The sequence below is a fragment of the Tinamus guttatus genome, unplaced genomic scaffold (assembly GCF_059628265.1).
Source record: "Tinamus guttatus ecotype Peru unplaced genomic scaffold, ASM5962826v1 Tinamus_guttatus_pri_ptg000004l, whole genome shotgun sequence".
In the NCBI taxonomy this organism is placed as follows: domain Eukaryota; kingdom Metazoa; phylum Chordata; class Aves; order Tinamiformes; family Tinamidae; genus Tinamus; species Tinamus guttatus.
Window position 1 is genome coordinate 2,327,156 of NW_028288538.1, and position 21,363 is coordinate 2,348,518.

The 21,363-nt window shown below is 51.9% G+C and overlaps 1 protein-coding gene across 1 annotated transcript in view; it reads left to right on the plus strand.

Annotated features, from left to right (window-relative positions):
- Positions 1-3,142: 3,142 nt before the first annotated feature.
- The window catches only part of IGDCC4 (immunoglobulin superfamily DCC subclass member 4), a 78,366-nt gene continuing 60,145 nt past the window's right edge, over positions 3,143-21,363 (plus strand). The window contains exon 1 of the mRNA XM_088534978.1: positions 3,143-3,276. Coding sequence (XP_088391104.1) covers positions 3,171-3,276 — 106 coding nt within the window. The 5' untranslated portion in view covers positions 3,143-3,170. The remainder of the gene's footprint in view (positions 3,277-21,363) is intronic.

A 21,363-nucleotide genomic window follows, 5' to 3' on the forward strand; every position in this document is an offset into this window, starting at 1 on the left:
CCTCGTGCCTCTCTCCGCGGTTCCCCCGGCTTGGCTGGCACTGCCTGGGGCAGCTGCACGAGGAGCTGGAGCCGAGCGCGGTGCCGCTTGGGCTTCCAGCTCCTTCCCGTCCTGCAGCCTGGCTCGAGCGCAGCACAGCACCGCTTCCACTAATGCAAACAGCTTAAACCCATCATGAAACCTCCGTGTGGGTGTCGCAGACCTACCCTGGGTCCGGCGGCGGCAGAAAGCAGGGCTGTGTTGGGCAGGATGCACCGATTCCGGCCTGCGGGAGAAGGGCGCTCAGCGCCTCTCCCCCGGCCCAGGGCGCTGGGATTTGTCGCTCGGCTGCTGTTCCCCATCCGTGCTCTGTGGGGGCACTCTCAGTCCACGGAGAAAGTCCCCAAATTCACAGAGCTCTCTTCAGCCTGAAGGGGAGTGAAGGAGAACAGGAGGCAACCTGAGCCTGGCGTAAGAACATAAGAACTTGGGGAGTTCCAAAAAACAGCTCTTCTGCTTTAAAGGTGAGGGTATCACTCTAAATTTTGAATAAACTTCAATTTCTTTCATTTGTGGAAGAAATATGGGAAAGAAATACCTCTGACTGTGGCCTGTAACTGGCCAGGCCCTGGACCCCAAACCACGCCAGGCAGCCAGCGATTTCAGCCGGTGTCTGCAAGACCCAGGCTGTACCTGGGATCGGGATGGTATTGCATTGCCTATCGAACAAAAACATGCACCATGCTGGGAACCTTCCTGCACCTCCGTGCTTCGTGTACAAAACAGCTTTCCTGATGCCTGTTCTTTGTTTTTCTTCTTCCTTTTTTTTTTTGCCCTCTTTCTTTCTGGGGGGGTCTTTTCAGGCAGTGGAGGTGGTTCTTTGCCTGAATTTGCTACCTTGCAGGGTTGGATCCTGCTAGTTCGAATCCTCCAGCTGCCAACTGAAAGAGGATGTGGGCAGCTTGGTGTGGGTTGGGGTTGGAGAAATCCCGGTTCAGATACCTGCGTAACCGGCCACTTCCTGGCCTCCTCTAGCTATAATAAACAAGCAGAGCCGGCAGCACTCGTGAGCACGGATCCCCCTCGGCTCCAGGCTGGCTGCGCAGAGGAAACACCTGCCGAGCGACGTGAATTTATAGAGGTTTCTGCTGGATTTCCCTAACGACCGCTCGGCGGCTGGGATTGTGCATGACCCAAGACATGGGCAGGGTACACGCAGCCACGGGCTGTCTCACCAATGATATTCGGGGAGCACAGAACTGCCTCCCAAGCGAGGAGGAAAGCACCGAACTGCAACCACCTGCCGCTTGCTGCTGCTGCTGCACTGTTCACACTTTCCCAACTCAAAAATACTGAGGGTGAAAATATTGGGGTGAAGCTCCTGGAGGACAGGGATGGATGCTCTGGAGAGTCCGCAGCACGAGGGAGGGCACTTTGTAAGTCTGGGGGCAGAAATGCCCCTGTTGGGGGACAGAGCATTGCTCCCAGGTCTGCTGTCACGTTGCCCTTTATGCACGTAGAGACAGGGAGATATTTGATGTTCCCCAGATCGGGAAAGTGGCGTTTCCTTCAGCATTTCTCCCTCTGGGGCTGCCTCCTGCAAACTTGGTGTTTCGGCATGTGCTGACTGCGCGAACACCGATCACTGGGAGCTCCCTGGGCCCATGCAGGTGACAGGGGCAATTCGGTGTCACTCAGCAGAGTCAGGCAGGAACCAAAGACAGGAATCAGAGTGGTGTCTGCTTCTCCTTTTAACCCCAACGCGGCCTAAGGGCTACCAGAGGCAGCTTCATAGCCACACAGTGCAGTACTTTGCAACCTGGCACTGATTTTCATTGCTTATATCATGCTGGACTTGCCTGATTTTTAGATAAAGGCTTCCTTGGTTTCACGTAGGGGCAAATATCTAGGAGTTGAGAAGGAGATGTGTCTGAAAGGAAAATACTAGCAGATGCTCCTCTACAGACTGATAATTTAAATCAAATGACTTAAAACTGCCTTAATACCACCTCACCTGCTGCGAACAGAGCAGGTGGGACAGGCTGGAGGCAGCCGATGGTTTGTGCAGCTTTTCAACGCTTAGCTCCACATAGGAGTAAAGCTGGGTAAGCGAGGGGCGCATGGCTGTTAATATCCACATTTTGTGCCCAAACCAGAGCTGTTCCCACAGAAACCCAGCTGCCCGTGCGCGGTTTTGCTCTGAAATCCAGCGGAGCGCAGAGCACCTTGCACAGCAACCCTGCTCCCCACCACACAGCCGTTGTGATTCATTTTATGTTTTATAGTCCATTAAACCAGCTAATAAATAGGAGGGTTTGGTGCCAGGCAGCCTCTCCTCCCGCAGACCATCTCCTGTCTCCGTTTCGTGCCACCCGCCGCCACCAGAACCTCGGTGTCACCGGCCTGCGGCCGCTTCTCCCCATCACCCCACGTGGGTCCTTCCTCCCCGCGCAGCGAGAGGGTGCGGATGAGGCTGCACGACGTCTTTTATTGGTTAAATAAACATTAAAAATATATGATTTATATAGAAAAAAAGCGCATTTTCCACAGGTGAGAAGCCTGGTGAACCCTGGTGCTGGCCAGGGCCGCGTGGGGGACCAGAGGCACCGGTCGCCTCAGCCGCTTTGAGGCAGCTCCCCACATGGAGGCCCCCCAGCAGCAAGGCGGCAGCGACCCCCGAGCCCCCCTCCGCCGCCGCGGCCCGGGGTCCGTCTGTCCGTCCCTCCAAACCCCCCCGTCCCGAGCCCCGCGGTGCGGAGCCGCGGCGGCCCCGGGGGAGCAGCCCCGCACCTGCCGCGCGGCGGGAGCGGGGGGAGTCTGTTCGGCCCCTCTCCGTGCCTCTCTGCGCCGCTCCGAGCGTTTTCCTTCCTTCCCTCCCTCAGGGAAACGGGCTCCGCCGCCCCCCGGGCTCGCTGCAACCTGTTGGAGCCGCGGCGGGCGAGGGGCGGGCGGGAGGCGCGTGAGGAGGAGCGCGCGGAGGCGGCGGGCAGCGGCAGCCCCCGCGGCTCGGCGAGCCCCGCTCACAAAGGCAGAGCCCCGCGGCCGCCTCCTTTCCTCCCCCTTCCCTTTCCTCCCCTTCCCTCCCTTCCCCGGGCAGCGGGGCCCGGCGAGCGGCGGCCGCGGGCAGCGCGGGGCCAGGGCGCTCGCACAAGATGGCGGTGGGGCGGCGGGAGAGCGCGCTCCCCTCTTAAATGCGGCCGCGGCGGCCCCTGCTCCCGGCGCCCGGCGGGGCTTTCATGGCGCTGGAGGACCTGCTTTGTCTCTGCTTCTCCGCCCTCGCCGTCCTGGCCGTGCAAGGTGGGTGAGCGCGGAGGGAGGGCAGAGCCCGGGTGGGCACCCCCAGCCCACGCTCGCGAGTGGGGCCGCTGACCCCTCCCCAGCAGTTGCCTCTACCCCCACCTCCGTTTTTAGACCCTTCTCAGGGTCTCCCACCCCTCCATGGCTACTCCCCCTCTCCCCGCAGTAGTTGCTTTCCCTGGCCATTCTCCCCTCATCCCCCCAGTATTTGCCCCCCTTCAAGGGCTGAGTTTCCCTCAGTCCCCCATTTCCTCGTCCTCTCCTGCCAGGCGATGACTTCAGCACGTGGCCCCGCGGTGCCTCCTTTGGAGTGAGTTTTGGGGTGCCGAAGGGGGTCCCAACCCGCGGACACGCTGCTTCAGGTGGGGGGACATGGGGCCCTGGGGCAGGCCCAGGCGTTCTGTGCGTTCCCCCGGGGACTCCAGTCCTTTGCGCCGCTTCCCGGTGTCCTGTTGATCCATCTGATAACGACCGTTATCAACAGCGCCCGCCCGGCCCTCGCCGTTTTCCGTTGCGTCCAGCGGTTCTCGCTTGGAGCCTCTGCGACTTCCCGCGCTTGCCCTGGAAGTTTGCCTCGATGTTTGTCCCGCGTCGCGCACCTTCGCTGCGGGGCTTTTCCCTGGTTTTATCCGTGTCCCCACAAAAGCGGGCTGGGAAGGTGCGTGTTGGCACGGCCGCCCTGGGAAGCACCTGCCGGGAGTCGCCAGGGACTCGCTCGTCTGGAGGAGACCCCAATGGGGGACGCGGAGGTGTCGCCCCTATTTCCCTGTGTGACTTTGCGCCTTTCTCTGATTCCCCCAGACTCAGCAGATTATAATAAAAGCATAGAAAGCATCCAGCCCTTTTTGCTTCCAGAAACGGCCTTTTGGTGGGGAGCAGTGGATGGCTGCAGGGTGCTTTTTAAGCGAGCCCTTCCTGAGGTTGCCCTGAGCGTTCCTGTGGCCGCGCGTGGTTGTGGATAACGGTCCCCGTTGTCACCGGCGCGTGGGGCTCTTCCGAGCTGGATGCCGGCGGTGACCCGGCCAGGACATCCCCTGGCAGCACACGGCTGGCCGGGAGCTGCGTCTCCCGCGGGTCCGAACAGGGACTGAGGCTTGTAATAGAGAATGGTGTTTGTTTATTTATTTATTTAAAAGACTTGGTGGTGGGGAATAGATTTTATTTTCTCAAATCTGTTCCATTGGGAAAACTTCAAGCACTTTGTGGAAATTTACAGTTGCGGCTTCTCGCTTTTTTTTTTTTTTTTGGGTAATTAGGGCAGCTGATGAAAACTGTTTTCTGCTCGTTTTGTAGCGCGGGGCCCCGCACGGCGCGCGGAGGTAGAGCGTGTGTTCGTGTGCGCCTGCTCGTGCCGCGCGCGGACGTGCGCTCGGGACACGTGGATGTGCTTTCCAACAGGTGGGTTTGATTCTGCGGGGAGAAACGTGGCCTTGTTTCTATGTGGGATTAATTTGGCGGAAGGCCGAAATGGTTTCCGAGAAGGGTGCGTTTGATCCTGGAGCCCCATGTGTTTTGATCCATGCTTCGAGGCTCTCTGGAGACGAAGTACTTAGGAGAGGACTAAGGCTGGCAAACCCTCCCCTTTCCACCCCTGTAGACTTGATGGAAGCAGTGCCAGTTTATGTGATCCCGGGTATCACAAGCTCTCTGCTGCCCCATCTCGAGGTTGTTTTCCCTGCAGAAACAGGGGCTGCGGGTGGCAGTTTTGGGGTGTCCCTGCTCTTCCGCGGCTCTGGATGGGGGCAGTGCTGGCTGCTCTCCGTGGGGCTCCCTGCAGGGCCGCTGCAGTGGGAAGTGGGCTGAGCTTTTCCATCTGAGTGATCCGCTGAAATCCATCTGGGTTCATGTCATTCGGATTTGTGGTCAAGTCTCTCTGCTGTTGTGGAACAGATTTGCTTTTTCTACATCACCTCACTGCAGTCCCGCTTCGTTCCGTCCTTCCCGCCGCGTTCTCCTCGGCTCCGTAAGCTCGCGTTCCCCGCGCTCGGAGAAGTCAGCGTTGCTGCAGGGAGAGCCATGCGAGCAGCGCCCGCGAGCAGGTTTCCGTGGGTTGTGAGGAAGCAGAACAAACAGCAGGGGAAAGGGTGTTCCTCTGAATCCCCAATTTTCCATCTCCGTTTGCTCCCGTCGGTGAGGCTTTGCCCAGGGCGAGTTTCCCGGTGCAGGTCTCGCCCGTGGTGCTGCGCCTGTCACGACGGCTGCTCTGAAATCCCAGACAGTTCAGGTTGCTTTAAAATAGTGAACTTTCGACTGGTGTTTCCCTGTTTCTCTTCTCATGTGTCAGACTGAAAGAGAAAACAGCTCCAACGTGGTTGTGTGTTTGTTTTCCCTGCAGCTCTGTACTGAGAGTAGTTTTCTTTCTTTCTTTTTTTTTATGCCCTCTCCTTTCAGCACCTTGAAGTCTAAAGTGAAGCAGATCCAGCCAGTTTTCTGATGTTTCTCCTGCTTTCTGAGCAGGCTCTTTACCGACAGCTGTAAAAGTTTGATCTGTTGCGGGGCCCTGCGCGGGGTGTGTGTATTGCTCGTGTACACCAGCCACTTCAAAGCGGCACGAGTCGGATTTTCGGAAGGAGTTCGGCAAACTGCCCATCCCGGGGAAGAAGGGAAATGCTTCTCCATGTCCTCGCGGTCCGATGGGAGCTGGAGGCAGCCTCCGTGGTACAACGTGGCTCCCGTTGTGCGTCGAGGAGCCGGAGAGAGCTGCATTTGGGAGCTGCTCCGGTCGCACCCGGGACCTCTGCCTTTCATTCCTGCTGTATCCTGGGCCTCAAGCCCGCTCTGCTGTCCTCGTGGCCCGTCTTTAGACAGAAACAGAGAAGCTGCCAGAGGTGCTGGGAGGATAAAATCCATCGGCGGGTGCTTAGCGCCTAGTTATTTATACGCTGTGATGGAGAAGATCGTGTGTCCCAAGGACAGGGCGCTTGTCCCGTGTGGGCTCACGAGTCCCCCACGGTGGCTCCTGGTTGCTGGGTGGTTGGAGCTGCCTTCCCAAAGGCCAGCTAATCTCCTGGGGAAAAATCCGTGTGCTCGTGAGCCGGTCCAGGCATTTGCAATGCAAGAAATGCCTCTCCTTCACTTTACATGCTTCCCTCCTGTTTAATGACTGCCTGAGCATTAAGCCTAGTCATGGTTATATAATTAAAATGGGAATTAATATTTAATCTCATTGTAATTTGTTGTTGGAACCTGTCCCAAACTCATCTCTAACTATGTCTTTGCATGAGGTGAGTAGGTATCGGGGGAAAACAGGCCACAAATGAAGGATTTTTTTTTTGCTTGGGCTATGAGAATCGTGGGCTGCCTTGAGGGAAGGAAGGGACCGTAACCTTTGCAAACCCAGAACGATCATAGTCATCTTGTTATCTGTAGGAAGCAAATGTTTGCTTTACAGTCAGCTGTAATACTAGAGGGGATATGGTAAATCCTTGTTATCAGTATTTGCCAAGTACATATTGGGCCAAAATCGACTCTGGTGCAATTTCATTGCTTGCTGGACCCACCGTCTACGGTATTTTTAGCCTGGCCTTTGAAGGAAAAGAGGCTTTTGAAATCATGGTGTCTGTCTGTCCAGCACTCTTACTTTTTCCAGTTAATTTCTGGACCTGCTGGGCAGTCACAGCTGAACAGAGCTGTGGTGGATTTGGAGCATCCACGTTTCTATAAAGGTTTTGAAAATAAGCAGCAAAGTAAGGGAAGAGAGGACGGTTTGTACACTGAACTGAAGGAGAGGTTTTAAACTTCCCCCTGTACGGGTTTTCCAATGTCTAAGTGCCTCATCTACAGGAAAGGCTTTGAATGGAGCTTGCACCTTGTTGAGATAGGGCGGAATAATCCAGTCGTGAAACACAAAGCTGCAGGAAATCACTTCTCATCCTTGTAACCACCTGTTTATTTTAGTTTTAAAGCCCTTTATGCTTTAAGACGTGCTGTTGTTTTATTGTTATGCCAGCATTCACGTCACAGGGCTTGGGAACTGTTCTGCCTTCCTCTCTGGCTGGCAGGAGCATCTTCCAAACACAGAAACAGCCCTGGGAGCAGCCGGGACACAGGCACTTTCTGTTGCCCTTGGTCACTTGCTCTGCCTGCCTCAGTTTCCCCTTTTGCTCCTGCTGGGCAGAGGACGCTGCGGTGCAGTGCAAGCACATGAAGAACGCTGTCACTCCAAGTGGTTTTCTTGCATTTATTAAAACCTCATGCGTCGGTGACCTCCAAGTGCTATTTCTGCTTTCTCACTTAGAGTTTCTCGGTGTGGGGATCCACAGCTGTTCAAACTGTGTCTGCTGCCTTCATGAGAAGCAGAGTTTGGGGGCTGTGTTTTCACGAGCCCTTCTGAGGATGCTAAGCCCCACACCAGGCATGGAGGGGAGGACCGAGGAGCTCGTGCTGGTTTTTCTAACCACCTGTACAAGCATGCTGGAATAACCCTTGAAACCCCATTCAATTTTCTTCGTTCTGAAGAGAAACAGAGCCCTTGCAGGGAGGGGAAGAGCTGATTTGTGTTGATTTTCAGCAATGCAGCAATCTGCTCGAGTGGTAGCTGCTGAGGATGGAAATTCCTGAGGAAGGACAAGTGCCTGTGTAGGGGCTGCGATCGAATCTGCATTAAATGATCCCCTCCTTTCCTAAATGGAGAGGAGAACCCAAACACGTATCAGCAGCCTTGTTTGAGTGTGTCTAGTGCTCTCCCATGTGCAGGTGTCAAAACACTTTGCTCGCGGGTGTGTAGGTGGTGGTGCTCCCCACTTGCACATGTGTCCATGAGCTCCTCAGTTCCGTGTCCAGCGATGCCTGCTGGTTTCTCTGCTCCTGATCGCTGGGATCCTGCTGTTGTGATGTGGATCTGCTTTATCTGAAACGTCCAGCGGGGAATAATATGGTGGTGTTTATCTCGGTGGGTGATAAACATACTGTGCGGCTGTTATGATAAGCAATTACCGTATTCCATGGGGACTTTGTTATCAGGTGTTCTGAAATTATTTAAAAATATCTGCATTTTGCACTCAGTTGCCTGGTAGTGCTCCATTAAATTTAGCCGAGATGTCGAATAGCCTGCTTTATTCTTTCTATTTCTTTTTTAAATTTTATTTTTTCCCCCAAGTTTCCTCATGGCGTGGATGTCTCAAGGACTTGTCCGCACTGAAGGCGGGTGTCCCCCGACGCGGGAATACGGTGAACTCGGGAAGGAGTCGAGTGTTGGGTGGGCAGAGGTATCTCCCTTGCAGAGGCTGCAGGGATGGCAGATGCTTGTGTGGCAGATGTCCCCTGGACAGGCGCACGTTAAGGAAATCAAGTGTCTCCAGAGGTTGCTGCCAGCCCACACTGATGGCAGAGTTAAAATCTGGCACGTGAAGGTATCGCATCTCTCTTGAGCCCAATGTGGCTCTTTCCCTTACTCTGACTTGCTCCCACACCTGTGTTTCCTACCTAGGTCTCTGAACACTTTCCACGTGGAGCTGGGGTGGCTTAGTGCTCGTGAAATGTAGGAATTTGAGACATTAAATGGCTCAAATAGAGCTAGGTCAGGACTTAATGGGATGGATTTCCCATGCTGGGCTCTGTGAATCCACTGAGGGGTTTGGCAAGACCTGGCTGTTTATGCACCCAGGGCTCTCAGATATATTTTATTTATTTTTTGAAAAGCATCAGTGTTGCTTAAAAGGTTTAAAATTACTTCAGGTTTGGCACCTGTTACAAAATGGTTCTCTCCCTGCCTCTCAACTTGCTAGTTGAATCTGATAACCAAATTAGATACATGTATTTTCCAGAGGAAAAAAAAAAAAAAAAAAAGGAATTATGCATTATTAAAAGAAAATAGTCAAGTGTTTATTTGTTTGTTTTTATTGCAACTGAGAAGACTTTTATGTTTCTCTGGAAATCTTTAAATCTTTATCCCTATTTTCTGTTTTTTCTCTCTCTTACCTTTTGGGAATTACGAGTTCTGTTGAAGATGGTAACACCCATAGTCCTCTCGGTTACAGTGACCCAAAGAGATGGGGCCCGTTGCAATCCATTCTGTATCCTACCAGCCCCGCTTCTGGCAACGCCTCGAAGAACAGAGAGAATCTGGCGAGCGCTTGTGGAGCGAACCAAGGATCTTGGCAAAACACATGGGCAGGATGAAAGGGAGAAAAGAAGCCTAGCGTCTGATCCAATAACTCCTTTGCTGGGCTGGCAAAAATTGTTTAGATTTCTCCCTCCCAAGAATGATTTTTGTAAACATAATGCTGCCTATTAGCCATGCAAATTACTGTCATTGGTGGCAATTGTTGTGATGGAAATATAAGGGTCTCCAAACTCCCGTTTGATTCCCCCCTCCGCGATTTGCTAACTGGTTGTTTATGTCAGTGCTGATTGCAGCTTTTGTCAGAGAAATCAAAATATTGATCAAAACTACTTAGTTCTGTTTTTCCTAGGTCACGCTAAATCCAACTTCCTTTTTCCCCTTGCACTCTCTTCTCTCTCCAGTGAACTTCCCTCGAGGGACGAGCCCTGTGTTCCTGAAGTCCAATGTCACCCTCCCGTAGAGAGTCCTTATGAGCAGACTTGCTATCCGGATGCTTCCCTCAGGAGTCCGTCAGCTGGAAACCTGGCCAGCGCCGTTACCTTGGGCACTGCTGTGGCCTTTCCTTTGGGTGCAGAGCGGGGAAAGAAGGAAGTTTCTCCCTGCTGCTGGCAGAGAGTAGCTTCCCATTCACTTAATGCTTGTGGCTGCTGCCAGAATTTTCTCGTTAGCAGCAGAGGGAGTTAAGTGCGGGGTGAAAGACCTCAGCAACACTTCAGCATCTGGGCATGAGGCTGAGCAATCAAATAACTCTTTGCTGATTGTTTTTTTTTTTTTGTAGCAGTCAAGGCACTTGGGCAGATTCATAGGTTTAAGACTAGGGGTGTTTGTTGTATTCCTGGCTGAAGGAATCTCAGTGTGTCTCTTGCCTGGGTTTTAGCGGCTGTGTTTGAATGAGAGTGTCTCTTTAGGAGAAATGCCTAAATGATTTAAAAGTGTCTTGTGGATGCCTCAGTCCATCGCGGCCCCTCGGCGAGTTGTGTGGGTGTCCTCGCTGCGGAATGTGCACCCGTATCCAGTCTGAACTTACCTAACTCTGTGTTACAGTTGCACCTCCATCTACTGATGTGAAAACCATTTGTGTCCCTCCCTGGGAGTGCGTGTGTGATCAGGTCTCCTATTAACCTGCTCTTTACTTAGCTGAGTACGTGGAGGTCCTGGAGTCTTTCACCTGTTCGGGATTTTTCTGTCCCTTAGCTTTAGCCTTCTGCACCTAATACCCTTCTAAGTAAAATCTCTGCTTTCCTCGCAGCTAGGTGTTGCTCAGCAAAGCAAGTTTCTCAGCTCTTTTCCTTCAAATCCTTGGCTTCGGAGCCTGGTTTTGGTTCTGGAGCCTGTGAGTCTCTATGGGCACCCACTCCCCTGCAGCTCAGCTCAGAGCTGCCTTTTGGCTCCACTGGCTGCTGCTGGATGTGGGTTTCCAGATGCGATTGAATTGGAGCCAAGCTCGGGGAAAGGTGGAGAAACCCTCCGCTCTGGGAGCGCCTCTTTGGTGAACGCTGGGGCTGTGGCCGAGGCAGGGGTTGATTTCTGCAGCAAGGCTCTCCTGTGCAGGAAACCAGGGGCTGAACCGGGATGGGACATGTGTGTGCAGCCTCCGAATGGCTTTTGGAGAGAAACGCTCCCTCCGAGGCTGGAATCATCCCTCGCAGGTCAAAACTGCAGTTGTACTGGCAGAGGAAAAGAGCGTCATCGTCCTACAGCGGATTTTACCAGATGGCATCTCAGCCATGTGCTCCCTCAGTGTTTCAAATGCAGGTGAAGGGTATGGCCGAGGGTACCTCTGCCCCTTCACCTGCCCAACATGGTCATTACTTCCAGCGTAAACGGCTCCTGCCTCTGACCAGCTCCTCTAAGCAGGTTCCCCTGGAGCAGTAGGTGACATCGGAGGCCAGTGTTTGCTCAGCAGTGGGTGCACATGCTTTTTCTGGGGTGCCTGCGCCCTGTTGGGTGACTTGTCACCCGCTGGAAAGGTGACATTAATCTCTGAAGTGGGCATCCAAATACAAGAAGCAGCAGAGTAAAACATCCTGATTGAGGGACTGAGCACAAGCAGCGGAGGTGTCCGGGTGATGCGCGGTGGGGATGGTGGAGGAGATGTACGAAATTCAAATGTGACCCTGTGCCCTGGGTGTCCCTGCTGGAGCAGGGCGGTTGGACTAGGTGATCTCTGGAGGTCCCTTCCAACCTCATCTGTTCTGGGATTCCGTGAAATATTCTGTTAGGTGCCTTCGTGGCTGTCTGCCTTGGGGCATGTGTACAGTGAATACACAGATGTGGACATGGTATGTGCTGCTCTATAAAAGCAGACTCTTCAGAGCTGATTACTTATATATTTTTAAAGTTTATGGGCTTGAAAAAAATTCTGTCCTCATAGGGAATATTTGCTTCTCGCCAGAAACTTGTTAGACTAGAAATTTCACAGTATTATTTTTATGGTGTTTCCTAAGCCGAACTAATTGCGTATTTTGGAAGGGGGAAGGCAAGGTGTGGATACCTGTTTTTCATGTAGATTCCATTAAAAAAATGATGAGGATGATCCTGCTGGCTGAGTGTTGTGCGCAAGGTCGCCATTGGAAAGTGCAAGTGGTTATAGGCTGGTGACTAATGAATAATCCTGAGCTAATGTGGGGTGGGCTCAATTAACGCTAATCCCTGCTCAGCCGTAGTAAAAGTTGGATAAAGTCAGGGAGATTTTGCAGGGCTGTTACTGACCTGAATGATGATGCCTCTTCCACAGAGCTGGTTTCATTTTAAGGGATGCTGTGTTACCATTTTCTTCCTCCCTGTAATAGAGGAGTTGCTCAAAATTTCCCCAAATTGCATGATTAAAGATGAGCTGAGACACACAGGACTTTATTAAGAGCAGCAGCATTTAGTCCAGGCTGATAGAAAATATCTATTTTTTTATAGCAAATGACGCCGTGTTCCTTGGTCCAGAGCAGCCTCTGCCTGTGGTTCTCATCCAGGACACACAGGAGTAAAACCCATCGCTATGGGATAAATGAGATGGTTTGGGCCTTTTTGCTCAAATCTTGGTGACTGTAGGGAAACTGCTCCCATCCGAGACTAACCCTGTTGATTTGGGAGAGGTCCCAGGACGTGTGACAGCCACCACGGGCCTTCTGCGGCTCTGGTCGAGAGGAGTCATCGCGGCGTCCTTCACTGTTTGGAAGCAGACCCAGTCCTTTTATTGCTTTGTCCTCAAACTGTCAGGTTTCCACTGACTGCAGCTTTGGAAAAGGGAAAGATTTATATGCTCTCAAGAGAAACTTGTGCTGACAGTGGGTAAATGCTCTGTGGGTGCTGGAAAACTGAACAACCAAGTAAGTACAAGGGGTTTTGGACCCGGCGCTGTGATATTTTTCCTTCTGTTGTTATGATAGGACTAAGTTTAAATCTGTGAGTGGGAGGGCAAACTCCTGATGCTCTGTCCTAACAAACTTCAGCAGAAGGTTCTGCTCCTTCTGCTCCGCTATATTCCAGCGTGTCCCAGAAGCCGTAAGATAGGGCTGTTGTTTTGCTGTAACTGCTTCCGTGGTCACTGAGCTACCAGAGCTCATTCTGCTTTTCCAGGGAAAGATGAGTTTCCAGGCCACAAGTGCATGCTGGCTTCTAAAGCTCAGCGAGGTGACAAGCTATGCAGGAGGGACAGAGGTCCTGCGTGGTGAAGTTCTTCATAAGAACGCCGCGTTGTTTACCCGTGGGCTCTTCTTTGACTTTACAGCTCAGCATCTCGTGTTCTCTCTTGTTTAATGCCTCCTTCCCAAAGCCTCCCTCTTACCCTACTCCCAAGTGAGGCCGTCTGGCCCGCGAGAACAAATGGACCTTTGGGTGACCACAAAAGGCAGGAGAGCTCCGACAGAGCCAGATGTCGTCCCTGCCGCGCAGGGAGTCAGACTGCAGCTGCGAACCGGGCACAGGAGCTTAGAGCAGTTTTGTGACTTGCCAGAGGTCACGCTGCGAGGGTGACAGAGCTGGTGGCGTGGGCAGCTTTGGATGCTGGGCCTCGGCGTGATGCAGTCTTGCAGTGAGCTGTTTAAACCTGCTTTCCCATTAGTTTCCTTTGTTGCTGTTCTGAATTGTCTCCTCTTCCCCTGTGTGCTGGCTCATTATTTCTCATTAATTCACGGTTTATGCAATTACCTTGGAAATGAGAGAGCGGGTTATGGTAGCAGAGATAGCAGGAACCTGACTTTTCTTCTCGGTGTAGGTGACTTTGTAACCATGCAGCGGGTGGGAGAGTTGGTTCTTGTCCTCTTGGAGTGGCAAGTTACACACTCCAGTCCTGCTGCCATGGCTCTGTGGGGCAAGTTTTCTATTTTGGAGAGAGCTGGAAAGCACAAGGAGCAGAAATACATTAAATACTTAGTTTTTTCAGGTACCTGGTAGGACTGTAGCGTGTAGGTTTTGACCGCAGTGCTGTATCTGACCTGTCCTACACGCTTTACATCCTGCCCAGGACACTGCAGGCTTGAACCGTGGCTTGTTGGGCAATCGAGAGCCACCAAGAGAGAATCACAATTGAACGAATTTGCAAAAACAAACAAACAAGCCCCAAACAGTTGAAAAATATATCCCAGTGGACTGTGCTTGTCCTGAAAGCTGCCATGTAGCCTGAGGAAGGAGCGTGCCTTGGATGTGCATCAAAGCAGCGTCGCTCGTGCAGAGGCCTCTGAGGTTTCCTTGGCAGATGGCTCTCCAGGTGAGTGCCCGGGTGGATCTGGGCTGATATTTTGCAGAGGAGGAAGCCAGAACACAGCGAGGTAAAAGGCTTGTCGCTGAGGAACACATCAGTTCCTCTGCCTGTAGCCTGGGTTTTGCTGTGAATACACTGGCTCATAAGCCCTTTCCTGAGGGGTTTATCCGGACACAGACTCCTGAGTGCTGCAAAGGGAGCTAGACCAAACCGTTTAGTGGATGGCTTTGCAGTTAGTGATTTCAGGCCATTGATGGAGAACAGGCTTTACCTGCCCTCCACCCACCTTTTCTTATTTCCAGATGAACTGCAGAATCTCATTATTAGGAGCAGCAGCAGAGCTTTGAAGATTTCTGGCCTAATTCTCTCATTTGTGCTGTGAGGAGCAATGAAATCCATATGCTGTTAGGTATTGTGCCAGTTGTAGGGGAGTAGGAGAAAAAGGGAACTAGGAGGAGAAGGCCTCACGAAAGGGCTTGTGCAGGGGTTTTGTTCCTGACTTTGCAGGCTGGCTGGCCCGGGTGCGGATCCCCGGGCTGTGCAGGTGCTCTGGGCAGTTGGAAAAAGGGATCAGATCCTGCGGCGTTCCGGAGGCCAGGCTGGGTGCTACAAATGCCTCTTTGGGGTGATGGTCATGAAAGGCCCAGCTTGCAAGGCTGAGTTTTTTTTTTTTTTTTTTTTTTTCTTCATCATCAAAACTGTAAAAGCAGATTAAGATTAGTGTAGGTGAAATATGACATTTGGGTGAGCATCATCTCCTGTCCCTGGGGGACTTGTTTTCTGCGTGTGCGACATTTTTAATAATACTGTTAGGCAGGAAATGTTAGGTACCTTCGCACAATTGCCAGCATCCCCTGGTATGCAGGATTTGGGCCAGCTGGAGTTTTTTACATTTCTGCTTTACCTGTTTCCCTCCTAACAGGAGAGGGATGCAGAGCAGGACTGGCTTGAGAAAGGCCATGGCAGAAGGAGCTGTGGTTGGGGGCAATGGACTGTGGAGCACAGCCAGAACCTGCAGGCTCCGTTGGCGTAGCCCGAGGCATCCCTGCAAGGGGACACGGGAATGGGCCACAGCTCTGCCAGGGGCAGCTCATGGTTGGCGACAGGAGCTAGGCAGAGGTGACGAAGAAGGGGAGGTGTTTGCTGAGGCTGCATGAAGCCATTTCACAAATTAAGAACAAATCCTAGAGGGGTGTTCCCAAGACACCGCAGTTGTGGCCTCTTTTGGGAGACTCAGCTGAGAGCCAAGGCAGGATCCTGGCGCTCGAGGTGGGCAGCTTTGCTTGCCCTTTGGCTGCTCTTCATGCCGAGCAGTGTTTACTCCTAATAATGCTCCCCATGGCTTGAATATCCAGAACATTGATTGCGGGGAGGGTGTGCAAAGCTGAGTAATCCCTGCACATCCCGAGTATCGTGTTCCCTTTCTGTGGTTCCAGATAGCAGCTGGTCTGGAAAACAGAGCTGCTGAGAGCTGTTCTCTCCGTTCCCCTCAGCCTCCCACCTTCTTTTTGTTTAAAATGCCCACGTGTCATTTACTTTCAACAAACAAAAGATGTTTCTTATAAGCTAGTGTTTATTAGAGTGGGAACGTGGTTTACTAGAGGGGAGAACTGTATGTGCACGTAATCCCTGCTCATGCCTGTGTTTGCAAACTGGAGCAAGAGTTTACAATTTTATAGAGCTTTCAAGAGTAGATTTCCTAAAAGCAAACAGTGATGAACGAGGTTAAATTATAGCCATGTAAAACAGCAATGTAATAGCATGATTGCTCCATATTAACAGCTTATTCTCCTATACCAAATAGGAATGGCATGGGCTAGTGGGAGAAAACATGTCCTTCCTGAAGTGGCTTTGGAGCTGATTCTGCTGAGGAGCCGGTTTTAGGGTCTTGGGCAATTTCTTTCCCTCCTGTGCAGGGAGATAAGGACAGGGAGGGTGCTCTCCTACTCCATCTCCCTTCCAGGATTAAACAGTGAGGAGCAATTTTCAGAAAATATATATATATTTCCGCACAGAAATGTTCATAATTTCTCCGTACAGCCTGAAAGACGACAAAGTGACCTGCTGGCCCTGTGAGCTAGATGAGGGTCTCTGCTTCTCCAGTGCTTCCTGAGGGCAGCAGTGACTTCCCCCCAGCAGCACGAGCGATTGCTGCTGTGCCAGGGTCTCTGCTTAGCCTTATTTTCCAGCTGCTCTGGATGTGGATTGGCTGGGCAGGGTAGGAGCAGCCGGACAGCAGCTCGTGAGCCTGGGATGGGGACAGCCGGAGCACAGCACCCAGGCAGGGCTCGAGCTCTGGGGCTAAGCCACCTGCAACAGGGACCACAGGGCTGCAGGTTGAGGTGCCAGATGCTTGGCCTTGTCTCTGCTCCCTGTCTGTGCCTTCCAGGTGTTGGCAGCGCAGGGAATTACACTGGGAATGATGCTCTTAAAACAGCTGTGGCTGCAGGAGGGCTGGGATCCTTGTGCTGCTCCGCGCGCAGCTCTGCCAGCCGGTTACCTGCCCGCCTGTGCCGGGCACTTCCCTGAGGCACGACACCATGTACGGCATCCGTGCCCAGCATATGGGCTCCTGCATCTTGCGGCGTTGGGATTAGCACCGAGTGTCCGAGGGTGCCTGACCGGAGCCGAGGTGAGAGCTTGGATGGACCCACGCATGGTGCCCTGGTCCTCCTCCTGCTCCGAGTCATTGCTGTGACCAAACTCCTGTGTTTCTTGGTTGCTTTCTCTTGGATGTTGATTTTAACATGATTTACTGGGCACATATATGCACCCTGGAAAATCTTACAGCAGCTTATTTGGGCTCGTGGAAGAAACTGCATTTGCAAGGAGCACTGTGGCTTGTAATAGCTTTGCAGTGACATAGTTTTAGTGTGGCAGTGTGTCTGCTGGCTTTCGAGCTGCTCCTGGGCTAAAAATATGGCCCATTAAGACTCCTGGAACAGGATGTAACCATGTTTTGAAGGTACTTTATTCCTTATGAGCTATTGCTAAGTGATTTAACGGAGACTGCATTTGGAGAGCTGCTTTATAAGGTAATTTTTCTGAAGTGCAAGTCCGTGCTTCCCGGGGAGTTGAGAGAAGAGTCAAGTGCTTGTGTTTCTCATGGAAAGGCACTGGGGCTGCCTGCTCGGACACTGGGAGCAGAACCTGGGAGCTGCCTTCGTGTCCTGCACTGGCTCTTCGAGTCACTGGGCCAGATATTTCCATTTCTGATCCTCTCTACCCCCTAGTAAGGAATTTGGAGTTGCTCTGAGAACAAATTAGCATTAGGAGCTTTACCACCTACTTCATTTGAACCTGGACGTGCCTGAGATGTGTCGAGCAAATGGGCAGTGGCCTTTCCTCTCCCTGGGGACAGCTCTTACATGGATGGGAAGCTACAGATGGGGCTCGGAGCAGAACCGCAGATACACAGCGCTGTGATATGAAGCTTTTGGCAGCATCACGGGCTTCGGAGCTCCCTCCCCACGGCTGCTTGATCCTGCTCCGTCGGTTGTGCTGACACAGCTGGTTGTGGGCTGCGCTGCGAGCTGTGTGAGCGGAGCTTTGGCCTCCAAATGATGGGATTAAAGCCCGTGCTGCTGGCACCATGGAGCTGCCGGGGCCTCGGATGCTGTTTGCATGAAGCCCTCAGAGTTGCGTGTGCTTCGAAACGACCCGTGTGGATGCAGCTTTGCAAAGAGGTGGTCGTGAGCGCGAGCAACTGATTAGTTTTTATAACTCCCTTTTGTTTGCCTTTGAAGGTGCAAGTTCCTCGCCTGCCTGCCCGGCTCCCGTTTGGTGCTGTGACAATGTCAGCGCGAGGGTGCGAAGCTCGTGTTACGCGGGCAGAGTTCAAGCAGGTTGGGTTTCAGCACAGGTCTCGTCCCCAAGCTGTTCCAGCACTTTCCTGGCGGGAGGGAATCGGTGTCAAAACAGGTTTGGCCCCGAGACTGTTAACAAAACATTTGCGAGGGGCAGATCTCCCATGTTAATGAGTCCAGCTCGTGGGCTGACTGGTTTTTGTAGAAGAAAAGGTCAGATCTGTTGCCTAGGCTATGCAGCAAGGTTTTGTTCTGGAACAGGCTGCTCCCGCTCTGCTCCCGGCCGCTGGGGCTCCGTGATGTTTCCATGTCCCTGCTGCCGCTTCCCACCTTGTCCCCTGCATTTGCAGGTGCCCAGCTGACTCCGAGCGTCCCGGTGCGCGGCCCCACTGCGTGGCCGTTGGCAGAGTGGGGGCCTGGGACCCCCGTCTATTTATTTTTTTGTTTCTATTTTTCATCTTATTTATTTATCTTTGAATGGGTCCATTGGAGGCTGCGGAGTTTTGAGTTCAGCAGCTTGGGCCGATTTGAAGCACACTCGATTTTAAGCTTGCCAACAAACTTGGAGTTTGTTTTTAATCGCAAGTTTTAACAAACTGAGTCTATTGAAAGTGCTCTCACTAAAACACCCTCTTTTTTTTTTTCTTTTTTTTTTGTTTCAGAAGCTGTTAGCTGTCCTCAAGAAACAACATTTTAATTGAACCCATGATAAAAGCAGAGCTGCAGTGGTTGTTTTAAAGCTTAAATTATTAAAACATCCTTGTTTTTAATGCAAAAAAAATTTTTTTTAAGAAGCTACACGCTTTAAAACTGTCAAAATAAAACCTACAACTTTGAAGTCTTAAAATACTTTGGGAAATGCTGTATTTTTTTTTTTCTGACTGGTTATATGGAACAGCTGAACTGACTTAACTGGAACAAAATCAGAGGAACAAAGAGGTTTTGTTTGCAGAGCGTATTCTTTGCCCTTTGACAGCCCTGTCTGGCTGCGCTCCGGGTTGGGTCCCCGGAGCAGGTCCCTGTCAGCCGCGCTCTGGGTCGAGCTGGTCGCGTAACGATGTGGTTGGGAAAGAGCAAAAACCCTGGGAAGATTCGGGGTAAGAGCAGAACGTGGAGCTCCCGAAGCCCTTGGTTGGCTTGTTCGAAGGGGTCTGAATCTCACGTTGCCGGTTGATCTTCTTAAATTCCACATTGTGCTGAATGTGAGGAGACCAAAAGCTGACGGGGTTTTTCCCAGGCTGCTGGTGGTTGATCCTACGTGGTTGCACGTTCGCAGCACGGTCTCAAGGTAAAACCCTCTCCTTCCCTGGAGGGTGTTTCACATCTCCCAGCAAATGCTGCCCTCTGCACAGCAGCTTTCTCAGCAAGTTATAAAATGATGAGGTGGTTTGTAAGCACCTGGAGCATCCCCTTAGTAAGGCAGACCGGCTGGAGGAGGTTCTCGTGCACCCTGTTTTTCCGCAGCCCTTTGAGGCTGTTTGCATGTAAACAGCTCTCTGTGTCGCGTGTCTTCAGCCGGGGAAGAAGCAGTGGGAGGAGATGAGCAGCTGAGAAACGGAGCTCTCCTTTCCGTGCAGATATCCTGCAAAGAACAAAAGGAGAAGCATGCACGGAGATAGGATCTGCAAACAGAAGGGAGCCGGGATTGCTTTTTCAGCGAGGCAGCATCAGGTCCCTGTGCGTGTTATTTTGACACTGTTGTGCACCGTGGGTCTCATGGGTGAGGCACAGATGCTGCTTTTGTATTTTAACTTTTCTGAGGCTCAATCCTCCACCCTCAATCTGCAAAAATTGTTCTCTTGACTTTGCTACAATAGCGCGACGGCTTTTAGGATCTGCTCCTGAAATCATGCAAGCTCTCCCTTCTTGCCACGTCACCCAGCTTGTGCTAGAAGAGGTGGGCTGCAAAATAACACAAATGTTGCCTCAGCTGCCCCTGGTCTCTGTCACCGTGTCTGAGGTTCCTGGGGACACATCTCGTGTGTTTAGCACTGCTGGAGGGTAGGAGCTGGCTGGCACAGGGAGCAGAAGCAAACACACGTGTGCCCCTTCCACCGCTGCCCCAGCCTCTCTCCATCAGCGTTCGTGTCCTTTTGGGTATTAAACTAGTTCCATCCCAGTGCGCTGCCTGCTTTGCACACACTGAATTCACTAGTTTGCATAGAAATAAGTATCAGCAAGATGTCACAGAGGCTGGTCTCCTGGCTAAGATCCCGTTAATTCTGTGGAATACTCGAGTATGTTAATATTCTTATTCTGTTGACATATATAATAGTTATATAATTGTTACTGGTAATTATAGTAAGTGTTTTCTCAGAGACAACAGTCAGAATGGATATTCAGGAGCTGGCCAGGGTGGTGCATGTGGTGCTGTGAGAAGCACCATCCTCCTGGGTGCTACCTGTGCTGGCTGCTTGGCTCGGGTGCTTTGGCTCGGGATTTTCCATGCTTTTGCCTGGAAATTGCTCCTCCCTACCCCGGCCTTTGCTACTATTCAGCAGAGACCCAGTAACTTCACATGTGGAAGCTCCTATGCAGTGCAAAAGAAAGACAATATTGCTTAAGTCACCTTCAGCTTGAAGTATCCATTTGGAGCAGCCTGTTCTGCTTCGCCTCGCGATCACGGTCAGTGACAGTGTCGTTTGGGGACCTCCTTTCTTACCCCATTCCAACTCCACACATTTCAGACCGCTGCTCTAGGTGAGATAAAGCTCTTGCTTGTGAATATTACATTTGCTTATATAATTGCTACCCTACTAGGCTGTTAGTTACAGTAGAAAACCAAGAAGTCCCCTGACTTTTAGCTCATTAAAGGAGCTTTTAGACACGTGGAGCATGAAAGGTTCTGGATTAAGGTGTGTTTTTAAGTATAAAAACTGCTGAAAAGCACATGGAAACCCACAGTGATTCCAATATGACACTTGACTTGGACAGTTAGGTTCTTCTTCATTTGTTGGAAAATATTACACGGAGGCATATCTGAAAACCCGACCCAGGGCGACAAGTCAGGATGATTACGTCAAAGAAGCAATATTCAGGGCTGTCCAAAGAAAGATTAACTTTTCATGTCAGCTTCTACTGATACAAACTGTCAAGTGCTGTGTTGCTATAAAAGAGTGGAAATAACTAAATATGAAATGCTGATCTTAAGAGGGGAGGAGGGGGGTCATGTGAAGTGCTGGGTGTTGCAAGATTTCATAAAAAGGATTTTGAAACATGCTGCTGTGTTTACCTTGCAGAAGGGCGAGTGCTGCCAGCTGGCAGGTGCTCCCAGCTCCGTCTCGTCCTGGAGACGCTCGGGATGGAGCGTGTGCGAGAACATCCCGTCCCGCGGGCTCAGCGCTGCTCCCAGCAGCACGTTTCTCCACGGAGCGTTATCCAGCCCAGGTGTGGAAGCCCCTATCCTGGCTTTCTGCTCCCTTCTGCTGGGCAGCCGTTGCTGTTCTCCAGCCTTCCCTTGCAGGGAAGCTTTTTCCTGGGTGCTCTCTGAGCGTCATGTGCACATGTAGGGAAATATTTGA